Here is a 20575-nt window from a genome sequence, read left to right on the forward strand (position 1 = left end):
GTTCGATATGTTAGTTACACCGAGACTCAGTGTAAACCATTTTAAAAGTATTGCTCAATTGAACTTGTTTGTAGATGTACTTTTTTTTGGTGACCGAGAAAGCCCCAGCCCAATGATCACTTTGTGACCATTTGACTAGTTTTAAACCCGAGAAAGCCACCTCGTGCCACAATTTAGCCCTGAGCCGAAACCCAATGCTCAAATAACACTAGGCCGAGGCTCAGAATAGGGCTTTTAACCCCTCCAATGAAGTATGCCCGTGTCATCGGCTCTTGACACATGAAACCCAGAAAATCCCAAGGATTACGTTCCATAGGTTCAAACACCCAACCTTAGGGATCTTTCATCTCTAAACTCGATGATATAACTATTAGGATAATGCCAAAGTTGTTTTGTTTGTAATTTATACACTAATATATAGTCTACTTACGATCACTCCAAATAAAACATAGATAAAATGAATAATGTTCAAATCTCTCTTTCTTTTGCTGTCATTGTTGGGGAGAGTTCTGGGCTTCAGATGGAGGAGCTCATCATGTGGACCAGAGCCCACCTAGGTGTTCCAGTTGCTATTAAACAAAGGGCCCACCTGGGGGACCAACTCAATTAAAAGCAGCAATTAGTGGGTGTGATGAGTGGGTCCGGCTTCCCGCATGGAGCCCCAAATGTTCTTAAACAATCCGACATGGCACGCTCTGCCCTTGCCACGTCCCCATACGATTTCACCATGTTTGGGTCTTCTAGTTAGAAACAACAGATTTTCCCATTTATGTTTTTGATGACGGTCAAAACTAGATGTATCTTCGGATCATCTGCATAGTAAAAAACGTGAGTTATAGAGGATTCTGGGTGGTTTTTGGGGATCTCTCCGATACTAAAGTCAATGGTGCACCCTCTCTCTCAAGTAGCTTTGAAGAGTGTAGAGCTCATGGTGATAGAGATCCCATTTTCTATGAGTTGAGAGAGTTTTAAATTTGGTAGAGGAGGGTGAATCCAATTCTGATTCCTTTCCTAAGTAGAGTTGGTTTCTTTCAAGGCTTTGAGTTCCCTGAGTATTCAATCACTCGGGGCTTCTGAGATGGTATGATTGACTTTGTATCGCAGGTGCATCTCGGTCTTGCTAAGATGCTCTCTTCTTGGTTATCGTGCCTTGTGCGGGTTCCTCGACTTACTTTCTTCTCAGATGGACATCTCGATTCTACCTTGATCGGTGACCTATATGAATCTCAATTAATGTTCTTCTCGGCTCTTGTGACACATGTCATGATTGTCGTGGAGAGTATTTCAGTATTTAAAATATTTGTTCAAATATAACTTTTCATATAGTTTCTTTAATATAATATTACCTTCTCAATAACAATAATGATAGACATCCAATAATTGGTATCTCAGTTATCCTAGTTGTTGAGTTGTACGCACAAGATTTTATATGCATCATGTGAGACGTAGAGAGCCTAAAAATTTACTTGAATCATGTGAGTCGAACTGTACAACTGAAATAACTGAGATAATACCAAAATGTTGAGATATTAATCCTTTTCATCCCAATAGTCCAAACTCTTCTCCTTCTCCCAATAACCTAAAAATGGCATGAAATGATGATTGGGCTGGGAAAAGGTCGGTCCAAAATAGACAAATCAAAAAGATCATTAAAATGTAAGCAATGATGAGAGAGATGAAAGTTTCTTGGTGAAGAAATTATTAGTACTTACATATTTGATGCCTCAATCTAGAGGGACATTGCATATGCACCACTAACTAGACAAATAATGTCCTTATCGCATCTACCATTCAACTGCTGTGATCTCCTATATATACACACACACTAATCTTTGGTCATTTGGACCCACCGTATCTCCCTAACACCCTTAATTTGTGTTTCTATCTTTATCCATTATTTATTCGTTGATTAATAAACTAATTGGTAATTACTGGGCAAATGATTAATCTGGGATTATTTTAAGCCTTAGATTCCAAACATTATCCACAAATCTTGCTTGTTAATTAGGCATGATCTTGCAGCAGCAGAGACCCTAACCCCCTTGACTTCAACTAAAATCCTAACTCAATATACTAATCAATAAATAATACCTTAATCCAGGTGTTAGATATATATCGTATGCACCAATACTGGATTTTGGTGACTGAATAAAAAAAAAAAAAAACAATGGCTTTTGGTGCTGAAGACTGATCATGTGTGTTTTTTTTTTCTTTCCTTTTTTTTAATGATTGATCATGTTTAAGGTAAAGAGTAGCAGTGTCAGGACAAAGTTATGAGCAGCAGTGATAGCACTACCACTTTGTTAACCACTTGTGCACGATGATTGAATCTTTTTGGGGTCAAATCGTATGGTTTAAGAATGTTCTAAGTTTGATCTTCATTGGTAACAATATTCTTATGTCCACACATTTAGTTTTGACACAATTTATCATGTTGTCAGATGATAAACTTTTGTATGTATAGTCTAGGCATTAAATCTCTTTGGGGTTAAATCGTATGGTTTTGGAAGTTCTTAAGTTCAATTTACATTGTTAACAATACTCTTAATGTCACACGTTTGGCTTTCGTTCAATTTATTTTATCATCAGATAAAAAACTTCTGTATATGAATCTAAAATTTCGAGTTTAATATTATATCAGATGTTAAAAAGACAAACTTGTATCGTTGAAAACATTATGAGCAGCAGTAGCCACTTGTTATAAAAAAAAATAATAATAAATTTCACATAACGCAATTATCTAAGAGCATTCACATTAGATTACCTAAACATGAATCTGTCTGTAAAATAGGGAAAGATTATAGAGATTTTGTCAAAATAGAGCTCTGCATCAGATTACCTAGAGGTTCCCTATTTTACAGAATATGAACAGTAGTTCCCTACATCTAGAGAACCACTATTCACTTCCCTAAACATAAAATAACATTTTTTACTACTTTACTTTCTCCTCTCTTCTCTCTCCTCATTTTTTCCCTCCTCTCTTTCTCACTCTTTCTCTCTCCTCACTCCGTTCTTTCCCTCTCTTCTTTCTCTCTCATCTCTTTCTCTCTCCTCTCCTCACATTTTGACTCCTTTCTCTCTCCTCACTTTTTCTCTCTCTTCTTTCTCTCTCCTCTTTCTCACTCCTCACTCTCTCCTCACTCCTTTCTTTCTCTCTCTTCTTTCTCTCTCATCACTCATCTCTTTCTCTCTCATCTCCTCACTTTTTCACTCCTTTCTCTCTCTTCTTTCTCACTCCCCTGTCTCTCCTCATTTTTTCTCTCATCTCTTTCTCTCTCCTCTGTCTCTCCTCACTTTTTCTCTCTATTCTTTCTCTCTCCTCAAATTTTTTCTCTAATTTTTAATAACATTAATTTATTATTTTAATTAATATATTGTTTTAAATGTAATTAATTTATTATTTTAAATAGAAGTAATTTATATGAATAGAATAAATAAAGGAAAGAAAATAAATATTATTTTAATGCAATAGAGAATATGATAGGTAATCTGATGCAGTGTTGATTGGATAGGGAATCTGTAAAATAGGGGAAAGTGACATTTTGTCTGTATTTTAGGGAATCTGTTAAGAGAAACTGATGCAGGTGCTCTACGGGCTCTGCCATCAACACCAGAGGCTAGGAAAGAGGAGCAGTACTGTACAGACGCTAATGGTAAAAAAAAGAAAGTAGCAGACCCCCGCACACCAAAACCCAGATTTCCCCCGTCTCCCTCATTTTCCCAGACTCCCTCAGTGTTTTTCTCAGAGATAAGAGAGATTCTCTCTCTCTCTCTCTCTCTCTCTCTCTCTAACTGTAAGTACGAGAATCGGAGGATACTCTAGCGTCAAAGCTGTGCGTGTTGTGCTGTATTCAGCTATGGAAGACATGCGTTAACAGTTGAATCCAAGGATACTCTAGCGTCAAAGCTGTGCGTGTTGTGCCGTATTCAGCTATGGAAGATATGCGTTAACAGTTGTTCTTTCATCTTTCACATGCTGTTTGGTTCGCATCCGATTATGCACAAATACTAGTGTCGATTTAATTTTCTTGAGATTGAATACTGGTGTCCGGTGAGTTCAAATCTCATTTTGATTCTGTTCGTGATTCCTGTATGAATTTCTTTCTTCACTTCTATGGATTCCTTGCAGAATAGAAGAATGAATCACTATGTTCCCGATTTCGAAATGGACGATGACTACTCTATCGCCACTACTTCTTCAGCCCTAGCTCGTCCGAAGAGATCAGCCATGTCAGCTTCTTGTCATTATCTTCTCATTTTCTTTTTCAATTTTTGATCGGTGAAAGCAAATTTGTTTGTCGCGTTCACTTTTTATTAACAGGCCTGAGGACGAGATCATGGAACTGTTATGGCAAAACGGCCAAGTTGTTATGCAGAACCAAACACAGAAGTCTCTCAAGAAATCTCAACCGTCCAAATTTGGCGATGCGGTGATCCCCGCCGAGCCTTCGACGGCACGTGAGAACCGACCCCCGCAAGAAGAACAGCAACAACACCACCTATTTATGCAAGAGGACGAGATGGCCGCTTGGCTTCATTATCCTCTCCATGATTCGAATTTCGACCAAGATTTCTGCACGGATCTCCTCTATCCTTCCCCTTGCGTCACCAGCTCTGCCAATACTACGCCCGTCGCCGTAGGCACAAATCAGAATCCAGAGCCCAGGCCGGAGCAGATGGCGACTGCTGCACCGCAGAGGCCGCCTGTACCACCTCCACGTAGGGCTGAGGTGCAGAATTTTTCTCTCTTCTCGAGGCATAATCGGCCGAGGGCAGTGGAATCGCCGGGACCGTCCAGTTCAAAGCAAACCGTTTTGAGGGAGACAGCGATAGTGGACTCTAGCGATGCACCTGCGGCGAGCCACCAACTTACGGCACCCGAGGTGGCAAGGAGTACGGTAGACGCGTTGGACGCTAACTATAGGGGCGAGTTCATGAGCCTCGCCAAACCGGCGGCATATCCCTCTGCTTCTGGCGGTGGAAATACCGACACTAGAGACAAGATTTTAACGTGTGCTGATATCACCCTAACGTCGTCTCCTAGTGGCTCAACCGCCAGTGCCGATTTACCCCCTCTTAAGTCGGCGGCGGCGGAGGACCGGAAGCGGAAGGGCAGAGAAGGCGAAGAGGCTGAATGCGGTGAAAGCGAGGTGAGTTAAGAAATTACCATCACTGTTAATTTTAAGTTTCGTGAGTTAAAAGTAATTTTCCGTTTTTATCATCATTTAATAGCCTAGGCTATTGTGCGCCTTGGTTTGCGTTGGTAATCGTGTGCACTATTAGCTTTTTTTTATACTAGGGATAAACTTCAATTCCGAGTCCAGTAGCTTTGCGCTTGGTTTGCGGTGCAAGTGGGTTAGTGTTTGAACGTCAGCGCGGTGGAGGGTGTCCGTGTATGTGGTGGTCGTGTTCCCCTATTGGGCTCGCCACGTGTACGGTAGAGTCGGTGATGATGAGTGGTGGATGATTAGATTATTGGTGGTCCTTAATGCACAAGATTGGGGGGATGGTGATGATTTATGATCCTATTGATGTCGCGTATCACGGGAATGGTTTCCTCGTCCCATCACCTGCTTGTCTGTTAGCTTTTGATGCAGAATCTTATAATAGTTTCTTTTTTTCAGTCTTTTATCTAAAGTAACATAAGGCATGGGGTTCACAGTGATAGTTTTGTCTTGATTCAATTCAGATGGAAGTTGATAATGGTTTAGAGATTGAAATTGATAATGGTTTAACGGACTGATGTACAAAAAAATAGCCCGGAGGGCGGAGAAGATCATCAGACACATTTGTGGTTTGCCTGAGTTAAAAGGAGTCTTTGAAGCTCAAATGCTAGCTGCAGCTGCAAGGCTTACAATGCTTGGAGTCCCTAATAAATGAATGTATGAAGTCAAAACGAGAAAGGGTACTTCTTTTGTTGGATGAAATCTTTTGGGCAGCTGTGTTGTATGGAAAATGTATCATTTGAAGCAATTTTGAGAAGGTAGTCATTAATTAATTAGGTAGCATTGTAGAGACATCAATAAGGTGGAGATAATTAATTTGGTGATGATTTCTTTCAACTTTTATAACTCGTAGCATTCTATGATCTATCTATTATTTGGAGATTTAAATTTTTTTATATGGGACAGGCCTTGGGCTAAAATTAAATGCGGTCACATATGCCCCATAACAGAGTAATGAATCTGGGACGAATTTGTCAATGATAGAGATTGGACGACTTAAGTCTTAATGGGTAGAGTGAGACTGGTAGAACTCACGGGTTTGCCTGATATCCAATTATCTGAAGTAATGGCAAGTTGGTTGAGATGTATTTGATGGTTGATCACATTGCAAGGAGTGCTTGTTGTGTTGTGTGGGATTCGTTATTTCGGTTGTCTTGGTCAATGTTTACAGTCACATGTCTGTTCACAAATTCTAAAAAAGATGTTGGAGAAGCCAAGCCAAAAGTGACAATCGAAAATTTAATAAATAAAATAGAAGGTTGCTATCCTTTTTGTTTGAGTTTTAGCAAGAGGTTACATGCTATGCAAAATGGGCATGGTTTTGGCAACAAAACATTTGGTTATCAGAACAAGCAGGATTTTATCATATCAGTATATCACAATCCCAAGTAGCCTATAATTACTTTTAAGTTTAACATCCTTGGATAACTGTAGACCAGAAAAACCCACATCGTGAGTGCTACATCTACTTTAAAGCAGGAATTAGAATATAAACTTTAGATAAAAAACTTATGAAATGGATCCAAATATCCGATGTATCAATATTGGATTCTGTTAGTGCCCAAGTATATTTTAGGTAAGAGTCAAGCCAAAATTACTACCACAAGTTATGGTGGCTGTGCGTGGGAAGAAAATGGTGGTTGCACATGGTGGTTTTTGCATGGTGCTATTAGTTATCTTTTCTGGGGGAAAATTTAACGTAAAATATCTCTTTATTCGTGAGCTTTAATCTTTTTTCAAGTTCAATTACTATAGCTTTCTTGTTGAAGGATGCTGAGTTTGAATCTGTTCATGGAAAGAAGCAAGCTCGTGGATCAACTTCTACAAAGCGATCTCGTGCTGGATCTCGTGCTGCAGAAGTTCACAACCTTTCAGAAAGGGTATGTGGTTATATCAGTATGATTGTTGACAATGACATTGGCCTTTTATTTTGTTGACCTTCCTAAAACATTGAATACCTTAACAGAGACGTCGAGACAGGATAAATGAAAAGATGAGGGCTTTGCAAGAACTCATACCACGTTGCAACAAGGTTGTCTACAATACTTGAATTACCATTTCTTCATTATGATGTAGTTATTCTATTGTTTGTTTTACAAATTTGCCTCTTGGCTTTTTTCTTAACTTTCAGTCGGACAAGGCTTCCATGTTGGATGAGGCAATTGAGTACTTAAAATCTCTCCAGTTGCAAGTGCAGGTATATCTTTCTCTTGTATTTATGCAATGTTTCTTTGGATAGCTGCAGAGGATGCGAAATGAGACTATATTTGATCTAGGGTAGGCGTGTTGTTGGTCAAAGATTGATGCAAGAAAACTGTTTAGATCGTTTTGGCATGTAAAACATAGAAAGAGTGGTGTTGGTTCACATATTAACTATTATCTTCCTAAAGATGTGAGATTTTGACAAATTATTAACAATTTTTTATAAGACTTGGTAACTAATATGCGGCCTCTCCCCGCTTGACTTTCTAAAAGAAATTATAATCTGGTTATGTTGAAGAGTGTGGATATTGTTGCAACAATTGTTGCTTAATTTAATTGAGGAATGCAGGACATAAATAAAGTTTTTTATGTCAAAAATCAAACCTGCACAATCTGACCATGAAACTCTATCTTATGAACTTCTGCATCTTTATGACTGTCCACATTTTGATGATTATTTCTACAGATGATGTCCATGGGTTGTGGCATGGTTCCGATGATATTTCCGGGTGTCCAGCAGTACATGCCGCCGATGGGGATGGCTATGGGGATGGGGATGGGCATCAACCGACCGTTGATGCCATTTCCTGGTGTTTTAGCTGGTTCCTCCTTTCCAACACCAGCTGCAGCAGCTCATTTGGGTCCAAGGTTCCCCATGCCAGCCTTTCATATGGCTCCTGTCCCTACTCCTGATCCATCCAGAGTTCAAACAGCCAATCCCTCGGACCCTAATCCTATGCTAAACCCACTAGGCACACAGCATATGAATACACCACAGATTCCTAACTTTTCCGATCCTTATCAACAGTACCTTGGTCTCCAACAGATGCAATTACCTGTACCACAGGTAAAAATCTTAAATCTTATCCCACACCCTAATCAGAACTTGAAAAGTTCTCTTTATTATATCTGGCCATGTTTATATTATACGCCATTATAGAATTCCTATATGCTTTGCCAGGAAAATTACAAGCCTTCACACCCCAAAAAAATCTATTTCCTGTCTCAATTATTATCTTCAAAGGATCAACAATCCAGAAAACAATATCTTGATAATTCATAGTTGTAGAAATATTGGAAATGACTGATTTAGTTATTTTGGAGATTTTTCTTTAATTCCTCTACATTATCAATATTTACACCCAGTTTCATTCTCCAGCTAAGCCATTTTTCTCCCATCCCATCATCATTTGGCAATCTGTTAGGATAATTGTCAGGCAATATTTATGGCAGTAATATCAGTTTATATTGATGGTAGCTTCTTTCCCCTTTTTCAGAATCAACCAATGGCAGAACCAAGCACCAGCAAGCCAAGCACAAGCAAGGGAGGTGAAAACCTTGAAGGTCGCCAATCAGGTACTTCCCTGGCTTGAATAGGTGACCAATGTGCAATGACAAGCACACAATCGTTATGCTATGAACTTTTATTGCTTGAAACCCATACTGATTTCAGGGTATAACTCAGACAAAGGAGGATGCTTTTTAAGAACCTAATGTATTGCTTGCATTTAACTGCTGTGCGAATATAAATTGGTGTCTTTGATATTGATATTGATATTATGCAAAACAAAGAAGATGATTTCAATTTCCATCAAAAGCCTCAATGGTCGGGTCTTGTTTTTTCTTCTTGAATTTTGGAAGGGACGTGAAACATGGATTGTGGAACCCCAAGCTTCTCAACATCTGCAAGTTCCAGCATTCTGTTGTATAGGGAGAGGCCTCTCTCTTCTATAATGCTCTCGAACCTTGCTGTCTCTACACTTTGGAGGATGGATCCTTATCCAATCAAGATGACTATTTAGCTAATGATACGTAGCGCTAATGATGGAGCTTCCAGTGCAATGAAGGTAGAAGTTTTGGGCTGATTGCCAAGTGAGGGTGAAGTTTTGTAGTGCAAGAGATCTACATTCTACAGCGGCTTCTCAATACAAAATATTAACACAGCTAACATGTAATTATTATAACCCCCCCATAGAGAGAGATGTAGCGTTTTTATATAATTTATTTTTCTTTCTCATTTATTGTTTTATTTATTAATTTTCTGTTTATGCTTTAAAGGTTGGAATTTTATTAGGAACCAACAAATAATGTGAATAACCTAAGTATGGCACCTTTTGGACTGTATTCACTATTGATTATGGTGACGTCTCGGCCATTCACTTTCTTGTTGGCTATCTATCTGCTTACAAATGCCGCCAGGCAAAGCCAGTTTATGCCCATCGTTTTCTGGGTAAGGAGACACTCACGATTTATCGCATATTTGTCCTATTTTGAAAGATCTAATGGTGAATCACTTGGGGTCAAACCGTATAGACTAAGGTCATGATTTTGATTCTTATACACGTTAAAGCTGCTGCACGCAGCAATTGAAAGAAATTGCCAGTTCATCTCGTTTGTCTATTGTCTTGTACTCCTCATTGATCATAGTATACAAGAAAACTGTTTGTGATTTTAAGCAAGCATGTCAGCTATCCTGATGTGTCCTAGCATACTATAGAATATGGACACCGGCATGTATTAATCCATCACAACCCGTGCTCCAATCCATCTATAGTACGGAGGGTAGCCATGAACAATGGACAGTAAAATACCTTCCCCAAATGAATGACTAGTGAATAATCAGTGTAATTACCTGTGTTCAAGCACCTCCAGACGAAATTGCAACACAGAAAAGATTTGAAGAGAAACTAGCTTGTTTACCCGGGGGGGGGGGGGGACGTTGTGTTAGACCTGAGATCTGACACTTTTTGACGAGTAACACCTACTTTCCAAAGCAGGTTGGCAAATACAAAGTACACCTCATCACGCAATTTGGCAAACATTATTCCAACAGGAAAATTCTTGCTACAAACTAGCACAACAGGACAAGGTGATGGCAGAGTCAAAAACTTCGGGTCGTTAGCTAAGATAGTGAATTTGACCGCAGTAACTCTTAGCTCAAGCAGGAGGTCATGAGTTCAAGTCTCATGAGTGTTTTCCTTGTCGCAATTTGCGAGATCTTCCATGTGGCTTGGGATTTACCAACAAGTTGTCCGGTGGACAACTAGGTGGGTTCCACATTACAAAAAAAAAAGAAGAAAAAAAGATAGCAGACTCAAAGCCAAAGCTAAGGTGCAGAATTTTGGCTAATTACCATTTACCAGCACTCGATACTGTTTAAACTTCCCACGACTATCTTACAACCAACTTGCAGTAAAGAACTTTAAGAACCAAGGGATATTTTACCAGGCTTGGAAGAAAACTTCTGAGATGATTTGGACAGATCCATGCTATGTTACCTGACGTAAATAATTACATCTGATGCACAGCGAAAAAAACTCTTCATCATCTAGCTACAACCGCAGCCAGTCATGGGGCAATATTGGCCAAAATCTGTAGAAATAAGGACACCAAGCACTTCTTAAAATTGCACAACATTCCAGCTTATTGACAACAATGTCATGGCAACAATAAAATCTCAGTCAACGCTAACAGAGACTAAACACGTTGACCTTATTTAACAATTTAAGGCAGATACCTTCTCACTGAAAATGCGAAATGCTTCCACATTCATAGCTTTGTCGAGTTCCTGGGAAAAGGAATAAACAAGATTAAGCACTTTTTTTTGGAATCATGCGCAGGGACAAAGTCATTTGGGCTTCTGACAAGTATGTACTCAGAGAAATCTTTTGAGTTTTCTGTTTGTGAAGAAATCCTAATACTCACATCTTCTGAATTTGGAGAAGAATTGATATCACAGATGAGCTTCTGAAGGCTTTTATCCTTCAAAATGTTACAAATCTCACTAGAAGAAGCTGCATACAAGAACATTAAGCATTATGTTTAGCAATCTATTAACATCAAGGACCAAATAATCAATTTGCACCTCCTAGTTGTGGCAGCGTCAATGACTCGTTGCCCCAGTGCACTTTGGATTTAAATGTTTGTCCTAAGCCAAAATAAGTCCTTCACATTTCAGTTATGTGATTAAAGACTGCCACTCAAGTGGGATTTGTTGAAAACTGATAAAAGTTTGACGCGTTAAAAAGAAGCAGAACAAAGTAATTCAACTCCCAGAAAGGGTACAATTAGATGCGTCAGTTTTAGTTACTTGGCTCAGGCCTTGTTTCTTATGTTTTTGAGACCCTACAGTAACAACAGGAGCACTTATATAAGTATGTACCATTAAAAAGACAACAATCAAAATATATTATCTGTCCATTGTATTAAATAACAGCCTTAGATTTTTTTCCCAAATTCACCATTTTATCTTTGAAGCCAGGATGTTTAAAGGAAATACATGTTTCCTTAAAATCTACCCCTTTAAGAATCTAGCAGCAAAGAATAAGACTAGATAGGTTTGTGATTAGCACAAAAAAAAATGACACATAAACATAACACAGTTGGTTCCCAAATTCAAACAAAGGAAGAGAGGGTAGGTTGACTAGCATTTCAATTTCGATCATGTGTCATTTATGAATACTCTCTTCTACGTTTTCTCAGATTGTGATATTAATTCACTTCTGTTATATGGAAGCAAAGACATACTGTACACACTACAAGAGAACATCGCATTGCATCGAGAAAAGTATCACTATAGAAATTTGCTCTGAGGCTCTGAGCCTCTATATCATGAAACCATACCCATAGACTCAAGTTGGAACTTCTGCAACACCTCACCAGGTTCATCGACACGAACTGGCCTTTCTACAAGAAATTCTGAAGCACCAGCTGACAAGTTGCGATGATGTAAGCAAAAATAATGAATTTTCAAACAAAGGAAGAGAGGGTAGGTTGACTAGCATTTCAATTTCGATCATGTGTCATTTATGAAAACTCTCTTCTAGGTTTTCTCAGATTGCGATATTAATTCACTTCTGTTATATGGAAGCAAAGACATACTGTACACACTACAAGAGAACATGGCATACGCATTGCATTGCAAAAAGAATGACTATAGAAATTTGCTCTGAGCCTCTAATCATGAAACCATACCTATAGACTCAAGTTGGGACTTCTGCAACACCTCACCAGGTTCATCGACACTAACTGGCCTTTCTACAAGCAATTCTGAAGCACCAGCTGACAAGTTGCGATGATGTAAGCAAAAATAATGAATTTTCAAGTGAAGAAACCATAGTTCAGTTGACATAAAATGCAACTGGAAGCCAATATGTGAGCACAAAGATTTTTCATAATGGAGCCACCAAGATCTTCATATTGGTAAACAACACCCGTCCACAAAACTCCCACAGTGGGTGGAGTCAGGGACAAATAAAATGCACGCAGACCCTACCCCCACATAATATGTTGAGAGATTTTTTTCCCAGGGATTGAACTTGTAACCTTTAGGTTGCACCCCTGCAACAACTAATGGGCCACATGTTACAACAAAGATCATCATATGTCAGCAAAAAATTATACATTATGTAAAAGGTTGAAGTCAAATGTATCAGAAGTTCCCATATTCCTATATCAGCAAATAAACGAAAAGGCACTTCCATCCTTGCCAAATACATAAACATTCCTTTAAGTAGTAAAAGACACCAGTTCAATCATGCAATATTTTTCAGAACTCACAAATGTTGGTTAATCCACATTAACAAGGGTAACGGACTTCATACTTGATTTTTCTTCAATAGAAGTCGGTTGTTCCTCAGCAGATTTTGGCTTACTACAAGGGGTTTCTGCAACATTGTGTACAGCATGTTAGTGCTACCGTTGGTTACATGCAATAAGAATGTAATGATATTATCTACAATTCAGCAGCTAACACCTAGTACTTGATACAGTTTTATTTTTTTTATTTTTTTTGAATGGAAAAATTTATTCACACACCAAGGGGGTGCAACCCAAACAGATTACAAGGGGGACATATTCAGATTATCAAAAAGTACTTGATACAGTTGCTACATACATTGGGATCTACTCAATGCCAATGGTATTATCTCAGGGTACAAATTCATCCTTTTCTGATATATTCAATTGCCTGTTATAGTTCTTCTTAAATCTCATAATTCAAATTTATAATAACATCTACACTATTCAATTACAGGTTAACTATTATAGATTATTTACCCTCACCTCATTTACCTAATTCCAGTAAGTTTAGACTTTAGAGTGGCTAATTGTGTCGATAAATCTCGTAAATAACAATATCAATCATAACAATAGGATTGAGATACCTTTGTGCTTCTTGAAACAGACAAGAGAGCAACTGCAACCGAAACAAAAATAGCAGTCAGTAATTGAAGAACCAATCAATTCCTAAAAACACAAAATACTCGCGGGAGCAAATCGAAGATCCTACAAAGGAGAAGCAATCGAGCGCAAAAGGCCGGAAAAGTATAAATTAGGGTTAATTTTGTTTTTCTTACTAAGGAACTAGACATGAAGGGCACTTGTATCTGGACTGCGCTTCATTGCACACTAGACATTGACGAGGACCCATTCAGTCCGTCCAGTCGTACCTCCGAACCAGAAATTCAGAAAGAGTTACCACAGAAACGGCGTTCGAAGACCGAAACTCCGACAGAGCAATACAACTGACTGGCGTTCTTCACTTCTTTCCTCGTCCGCCTATGGAAGGAAGCTCCATGAACATCTTCTGCAATGCTTATGCGTCCGAGTCTCTCTTAATACTGAAGAAGTTCGGCCCACCTCTGGCCTGCTACTGCCCAAACGGCCCATCTCAAGGCCCTTTATGAAGAAATTTAGCCCATCCTCAGCAAAACCAAAGAAAAGCCCATTGGGCCAACAGGCTTACGGCCTCTTCACTGTGATTTACGTTAAGCCTCGACCCAACTAACCTAACCTGTCAAGCAGGTTTATACGTTCCTCATCTGAAGTGAGCTGTCCAAAAGGACATGTCTGCTGAGAAAAGGAAGAAATGCATTCGTTACAACTGCCTAATAGAGCTCTTGCATCGTTTGCAACCTCCAAAGAGAGTGCGCTCTTGTTAAGCTATAGCATCAAGATAGTTGCACAAATTAGAATCACTATCACGAGAATCAAAACGTACGAGTTGCTTCAGGCTAACCTGTTGATAAGAATGAACACCTATAAATTTCTCTACTTTCTAGTTCCTACTTCCTAGTTGATGTGCTGAAAACTCCATGGGAGCAGCTCAACTTACAGTCCAATAACACGAGAGTAGATCCATGACTTGCAAATTCTCCGTTTGCTTCATATAGAAACATCGATTAACCAAAAGATTAAAAGGAATGCATAAAAAGAAATTCTGATTGCACATTGAGTATTTTTCACATATATAGGCCTTCTGGCACCCCTTCCTTCTTCTTGAACATGACCTTCTCCTTTGCCTTCTTGAAGTCTGCATGTGTCACCTAAAGGACAGAATTACAAAATATGCAATTAAACCACAAAAAGCCTTCAAAGATGTAATACTAAATGCAGCTAGAGCATACTTCAGTATTAATTGTAGAATGCATATCAAATAAAGTACAACATGTATCAAAAGATGATTAATCTATAATATGAAGTATAACATCTCAAAGTAAACAACTTATGTCTAAAAATATTTCAAAAACAATGTAATTTATTTTCATCCGTAATCAACATCGACCATTTGATCCCATTCTTCCTTTATCCCTATTAATGTCACTACTTCACTAAGCTGCAAAACTGATGCAGGTGCGTGCAAGGGTATCATCAGAAGGGAGGACAGGAGCAGAATATATTTTTGCATTGTTTAGAAAGTAAAAAAGTAACATAAGCAGATAAATATTGGCCAGAGGGATCTTCAACCAACAGAAGAAAAACCTGTAAGACCTGTGATCAAGGAGATGACAGGTTTGTGGTTTTCAATCCATTATTCATTCATTTATCCATTGAGACACGATTTGTAAAGCTCCTTGGTCCTTGTGTTCCCATGAATACAATTTGGATATTTTTATTACGACTTACTCGTTCTAAAGCATGGCAGCTCTCACTTTTGTCTATCTCTATCTTTTGTAGCTTTGCTTGTTTTTTATTTTGGATGCACAACTATGAGCTAATGCATAATTTTAACTGAGCTTGGAACAAAATTTATCACCAACAAAGACAAAACATCTGCACATGGACGGATGGACCTTACCTTCATACGTCGCTCCCTCAAAGCAAGCAAACCAGCTTCAGTACATATTGCCTTTATATCAGCTCCAGAAAACTCATCCTTTGTCATGACGAATTCTTCCAAATTCACATCCTCAGCCAGTGTCATTCTCGATGTATGTATCTGCAGTACATAAATACAAAGATTACTTGGTGCCTCAGTTACAAATTGACGTAAACTTTTCTCTCGCAGGCAAAGTGAATAACCTTTTAACAAATTTAAAATAACAAAAGAAAAAGGGAAAGGAGGAAGGGAACCCCGGGGGGGGGCAGTAGATAATGTACACAAATCACAAAAATACGAAATATATGCTCAGAATAAAGGCAAAAAACATCCCGTTCATTTTCTTCAAAAATCATCACAAAAACATAATTTTCCAAATGTACCAGGAAAATACGCCTCCTCGTTTTGATGTCAGGAAGTGGAAACTCAATCTTCCTATCTATTCGACCAGGCCGAAGTAAAGCAGGATCAAGGCTTTCAATTCGGTTGGTCGCAAGAATCACTTTGACATCTCCTCTTGAATCAAAACCATCTAATTGGTTAAGTAATTCCAACATAGTCCTCTGAATTTCACGTTCCCCACCAGAGTGAGCATCGTATCTGCACAGCACAATAGTTAAAAACAATCCAATAGAGCATCTTTTAACCAAAAGAGGACATCACTAACCTTTTCGTGCCAACAGCGTCAATTTCATCAATGAAGACAATTGAAGGGGAGAGATCATCAGCAACTCTAAATAGTTCCCTCACCAACTTTGGACCATCTCCCAAGTATTTTTGAATTAATTCACTACCAACAACGCGCAAAAACGTTGCAGACGTCGAATTTGCCACTGCCTGCAAGAAAAAAAAATCAACTTTAGAAGAAGATAACAAATCCAAGAAGCAGCACCATCTGCATTAAGGTCATGTTCACACAAAGCAAATAACTGTATACAACTGAGGGAGACTAAGTGCACATATCATACGAGCATGCAAAAGTTAGAAAGGGAAGCCATCGTTCTTGCATGACAAAAAAATTCCTAACAACAATTCATTTAACATACAAATGATACACAAGTAAGGCATCTTAAGAAATCTTTCTATTTCATGATTTAAAAAGTGAAGCTAATAAGGTGAAGCAAAGACAGGGATAAACATGACACATAATAGGAAAATTTTCTGTCAATGCATATGCTCCAAAAGCATAAGGAACAACCATAGCTTGTATAAGCAAAAAATACTTTATTTGAAGTACGCCATACCTCTAAAATAACTACCAAATTAAGTTCGCTTACCGTTCAGCAATTACTTCCAGTGGGAAGTTCACGTGATTCTACTGGTTAATGTAATTTTAAACTTTTTTTTTGAGCGAGAAGGAAGGGGTAAAAATATGATATCAAAATGATGAAAAAGGCAGAGCCAGGGGTTATACTCAAGAAGATAGGCATAAAAGTTATAAAATTATATATATAGCAAAGCCCAGAAGAAAGAAATAGATTTGTTTCCTTTTAAGTAAAATAATATATAAATTCAAAACCCAGCAATGTGATCAAACCAAGGGAATTCCCATATTGCAGCTCAGTAATCAATAAATTGCAATTAGTCTCAACATAGACCATAAAGGATGGATATAACAATATGAGACAAGTGTAGGAAAAATGACCTACTTAGTAAAAGGTTTCTACATTTGTGTCCAGTAAAAAGATAAGAGAAAATAGAGTCCAAGATAGGAAAGAGTAATAGAGTAGTTACTAGTTAGCATGACGAATGAGTAAAGGGTGATGCACACAAGTAACACAATGCATAAAGATTATAAATATATAAACACACACCTTTGCTAGCAAGGTTTTGCCCGTTCCAGGCTCTCCATACAGTATGACTCCCTTGGGAGGCTTGATGCCAATATCTTCATAAAGCTCAGGATGAGTTAGAGGGAGCTCAACTGCTTCCTTAATCTCCTGTATCTGGGCATCTAAACCACCTATATCAGCATAAGATTCCAATGGAGCCTTCTCAACTTTCATCACTGACACCATTGGATCAACTTCATCTTGAAGAAGCCCAACAACAGATAGAACCTGCCAGTTGCCACAAAACATAAGCCCCAACATCAAACTAATTACATCTCTCCTATATTGATGGCCCCAGCAAGATACTTAACCCTCAAATGAAAATTTGTCCCCTTGGGTAATATGTTACTGCACAGCAACACAAGGCCTACTGGAAATTCTATGAAGAAAACCTAAAGGCTCAAAAGGCTTATTATCAGATAGCACACCCTCCAAAAGGCTTATAAGAATTCCATTTCGACAACTCATGCAAGCATTCTAAGATTTGAGCATCAGATACAAAAAAACACTGTAAGGTTTCATATTATTCAATTGACAAATTAACCTTACTGCTCTCCCGAACCAACAAGCAGATATTCCACACTCCTTTCTCATTATCAGCTCAAAAATTAAATAAATTACTCCAGAATTTCTTCCTATAAACAGTTTATGCACGACAAACACAGATAGAAATTCGAAACTCTAACTTCAAAATTTTCAACCCAGAACGATTAAACAATACGAAATTCAAACGAGAGAATAAAGAAGAATCCGTACTTTGTTGTGCATCAATATGGCACACCCAGGCTCCAGCTGGTCCTTATCAACAAAGGACAAGATCCCCACATAGTACTCCGGTCCAACCGACGACGAAACAATGGCGTGATTCTCGTCAATCAGCTCCTCCAGATTTCCCACGCTCATGGGAGAACCTCTGAGATCATCGACCTTCGATCTATCCTCCTCAGCCTTCTCTTCCTGGGGCTTGAGCCGCTCTTGATTCGCCACGAACTCCTCCTCCATCAACAGATAGTCCTTGATTCTCTCAAGTTTCAGCAGTCTTAGCTTGCACTTTGTTACTGGAGTCACGTTTGGTAGCCGCGATGCCGCCTCGGGACCCTTCTGCTTCCGCTGCTTCCGGCCCACCCTAGCCGGTGGTGCAGCGGGCTTGAATTTCTTCTCCTTCTTATCCCCGTCAGATTTCCGATCCCCCGGAAGTCCCCCTTGCCGATTCAGACCTCCCGGTGTTCCCTGGCCCATATCCGCTACTTGAAGATCAAAAAGTGAGAGTAAGAGATGTAGAGGGTACAGAGAGCTGGGAGTTGGCTTTGTGAAGAAGTCACTGCAATTCTTGCGAATATGGTGATGTAGATATAGAAGAAGTGCCATCGGCTGTGTTGATGGGCTGGTCTTGTTTGGGCCTTAAATGGATCAGTATCGTGAAAGTAACAATGGGCCTCTTGCCAAAGAGCCTTAATGCCCGTAATATATTTCTAAGTTGGGCTTCTAATATTAATGGATCAGAATAGTGAAAGTTTCAAATGGGCCTCTTGCAAAAGAGCCTTAAGGCCCGTATATTTTCTAAGTTGGGCTTGTAATATTTTTCAACCCAATATCAACATGGTATGGTAGGGTAAAATACGACTTATTATTTTCTTTTCTTTTTTGAAATATTATTGGGAATATGTTTTTTTTTTTTTTTTGATGTAGGGAATATGTTTTTCAGTTAAATCAAATTTTGAATATACATATGTCTAATTCAATCTACTATCAATTCAATGGAAACACTATGACTTATTCGTTTCTACAATAATGCAAGTAAAGTCCGATGACTTTGTGAAAAAGATAAAAAGGATAAAATAACATAAATACCACAACAATGCCTCGACAAAAACAAAGGGTCCAATGTAGGCTATCTTTAACGTGTCGATACTCCATTGAGCATCAAGTCATTCCGGGCCCAGGCCCACGTGAACAGTTAAGAAAAACCAAAGCGAGTAGGTGACTGTCATGTACGGAAATATACGTAGTTAGACAGCCAATAGCCTAACGGCACGATGAGTCATACTACACGTGGCGTAATGCGATGAGACTGTCAAATTAAAATGGACAATCCATGTGAATGTAAAGGCAGCACTGGTAGCTGTATTCTTATCATTGCGGTTATGTTATTGGCAGATTACGAAGAGAGAGAAAGAGGAAGTTGACGTCAGGTTTGCATGGACACGTAGCAGCAAACCAAGACCCCCGCCGCTATGCCCACGAATCCTGACAAACCTTATTCTCAGAAATTATCGAGTCGGTCCATTTTTTCATTAAATTGGTTTTAAATGTGGAAACGGACGAAGAAAATATTGCACATGGAGAAGAATTGGAAATGAGAGAGTGTTCTAGACCTAGCTAATTAAGTTAACTAGAGTTTGATTATATTATGTCATGTGACGTCTCTATGCATGATTATGTTTATGATTAGTTTTTTTTTTTGTTTTAACCTAATACCAAATCCTATAAACTTGTCATTTGCACATTCAATATGAGCTTAAACTTAGGAGTGAAATCCACGCGACACACATTATTTCCCACCTTAGGACAATCCTTTAAAAAATATATATATATCTAAACTCGGACCATCAAATCCGCACTGCACACATAAATTTTTTATATGAAAACAGAGAAAATTTGACCAAAACTAAACACATGGCCACAAAAGAGTTACTCCCAATGGAAATCGAACCCAAAACCTTTCGAGTTTAAACGATTTGACGATAGAGAAATTCACCATTAGGTTATGACCCAAATTATTTTAGAACGTGTAAAAGTTATATCTATTTATCACTTAATGCTCTTCGTATTAACAAGTTGTGAGGTACGAGCTTAATATTTGAACATTCGATATGAGTTTAAATCCAGGCGTAAAGCTCACACATCTCAAATTATTTCCCACCTAACAACAACCTTTTGAAATCCCATATGGACCTACACTTGAACCGTCAAACCCACACAACGCACATAAATTTTCTATCTGAAAATATGATAAATTTGACCAAAACTGAACACGTGGTCAAAAAAACTATTGCTCCAAAAGAAAATCGAACTTAAGAACTTTCAAGTTCAAATAATTTGGTCCCAGAAAAATTTACGAGTAGAATATTATCCAGTGTTGTCAAGCATCTAAAAGTTGTCTCTCTTTTATCACTTAATGCTCTTCGAATTAACAAGTTATGAGGTTTAACTAAAGT

At 38.5% G+C, this 20575-nt stretch overlaps 3 protein-coding genes across 8 annotated transcripts; 1 reads left to right on the forward strand and 2 right to left on the reverse strand.

The window, feature by feature from the left end:
• The first annotated feature begins 3599 nt into the window (after positions 1-3599).
• On the forward strand, positions 3600-9551 carry LOC119984665 (transcription factor PIF1-like). Of its 2 annotated transcripts, XM_038828727.1 has the most exons (9): positions 3600-4051; positions 4130-4230; positions 4322-5150; positions 6995-7105; positions 7192-7257; positions 7357-7422; positions 7894-8274; positions 8705-8783; positions 9069-9551. In XM_038828727.1, exons 2-9 carry the CDS (start codon positions 4139-4141, stop codon positions 9074-9076), a joined length of 1632 nt encoding a protein of 543 aa, XP_038684655.1. In that variant the 5' UTR covers positions 3600-4051; positions 4130-4138; the 3' UTR covers positions 9077-9551. The 2 variants fall into 2 exon arrangements, with proteins under 2 accessions (XP_038684655.1, XP_038684654.1); XM_038828726.1 differs by lacking the exon at positions 3600-4051 and having other exon boundaries at positions 4059-4230.
• Positions 9552-10379: 828 nt separating this feature from the next.
• On the reverse strand, positions 10380-14104 carry LOC119984667 (zinc finger HIT domain-containing protein 3). Of its 5 annotated transcripts, none has more exons than XM_038828730.1 (9): positions 13784-14104; positions 13592-13623; positions 13031-13093; positions 12402-12488; positions 12051-12125; positions 11293-11355; positions 11133-11221; positions 10945-10995; positions 10380-10799 (listed from the first exon to the last, which is right to left on the reverse strand). In XM_038828730.1, exons 1-9 carry the CDS (start codon positions 13855-13857, stop codon positions 10776-10778), a joined length of 558 nt encoding a protein of 185 aa, XP_038684658.1. In that variant the 5' UTR covers positions 13858-14104; the 3' UTR covers positions 10380-10775. The 5 variants fall into 5 exon arrangements, with proteins under 5 accessions (XP_038684658.1, XP_038684657.1, XP_038684660.1 ...); XM_038828729.1 differs by having other exon boundaries at positions 12051-12137; positions 13784-14096; XM_038828732.1 differs by lacking the exon at positions 11293-11355 and having other exon boundaries at positions 13784-14071.
• A 227-nt stretch (positions 14105-14331) lies between these two features.
• On the reverse strand, positions 14332-18691 carry LOC119984666 (26S proteasome regulatory subunit 4 homolog A-like). Its single transcript, XM_038828728.1, has 6 exons — positions 18114-18691; positions 17340-17585; positions 16193-16362; positions 15909-16125; positions 15505-15645; positions 14332-14752 (listed from the first exon to the last, which is right to left on the reverse strand). Exons 1-6 carry the CDS (start codon positions 18594-18596, stop codon positions 14669-14671), a joined length of 1341 nt encoding a protein of 446 aa, XP_038684656.1. The 5' UTR covers positions 18597-18691; the 3' UTR covers positions 14332-14668.
• Between the last annotated feature and the right edge of the window lie 1884 nt (positions 18692-20575).

Source organism: Tripterygium wilfordii, chromosome 18 (assembly GCF_013401445.1).
Source record: "Tripterygium wilfordii isolate XIE 37 chromosome 18, ASM1340144v1, whole genome shotgun sequence".
Lineage (NCBI taxonomy): Eukaryota > Viridiplantae > Streptophyta > Magnoliopsida > Celastrales > Celastraceae > Tripterygium > Tripterygium wilfordii.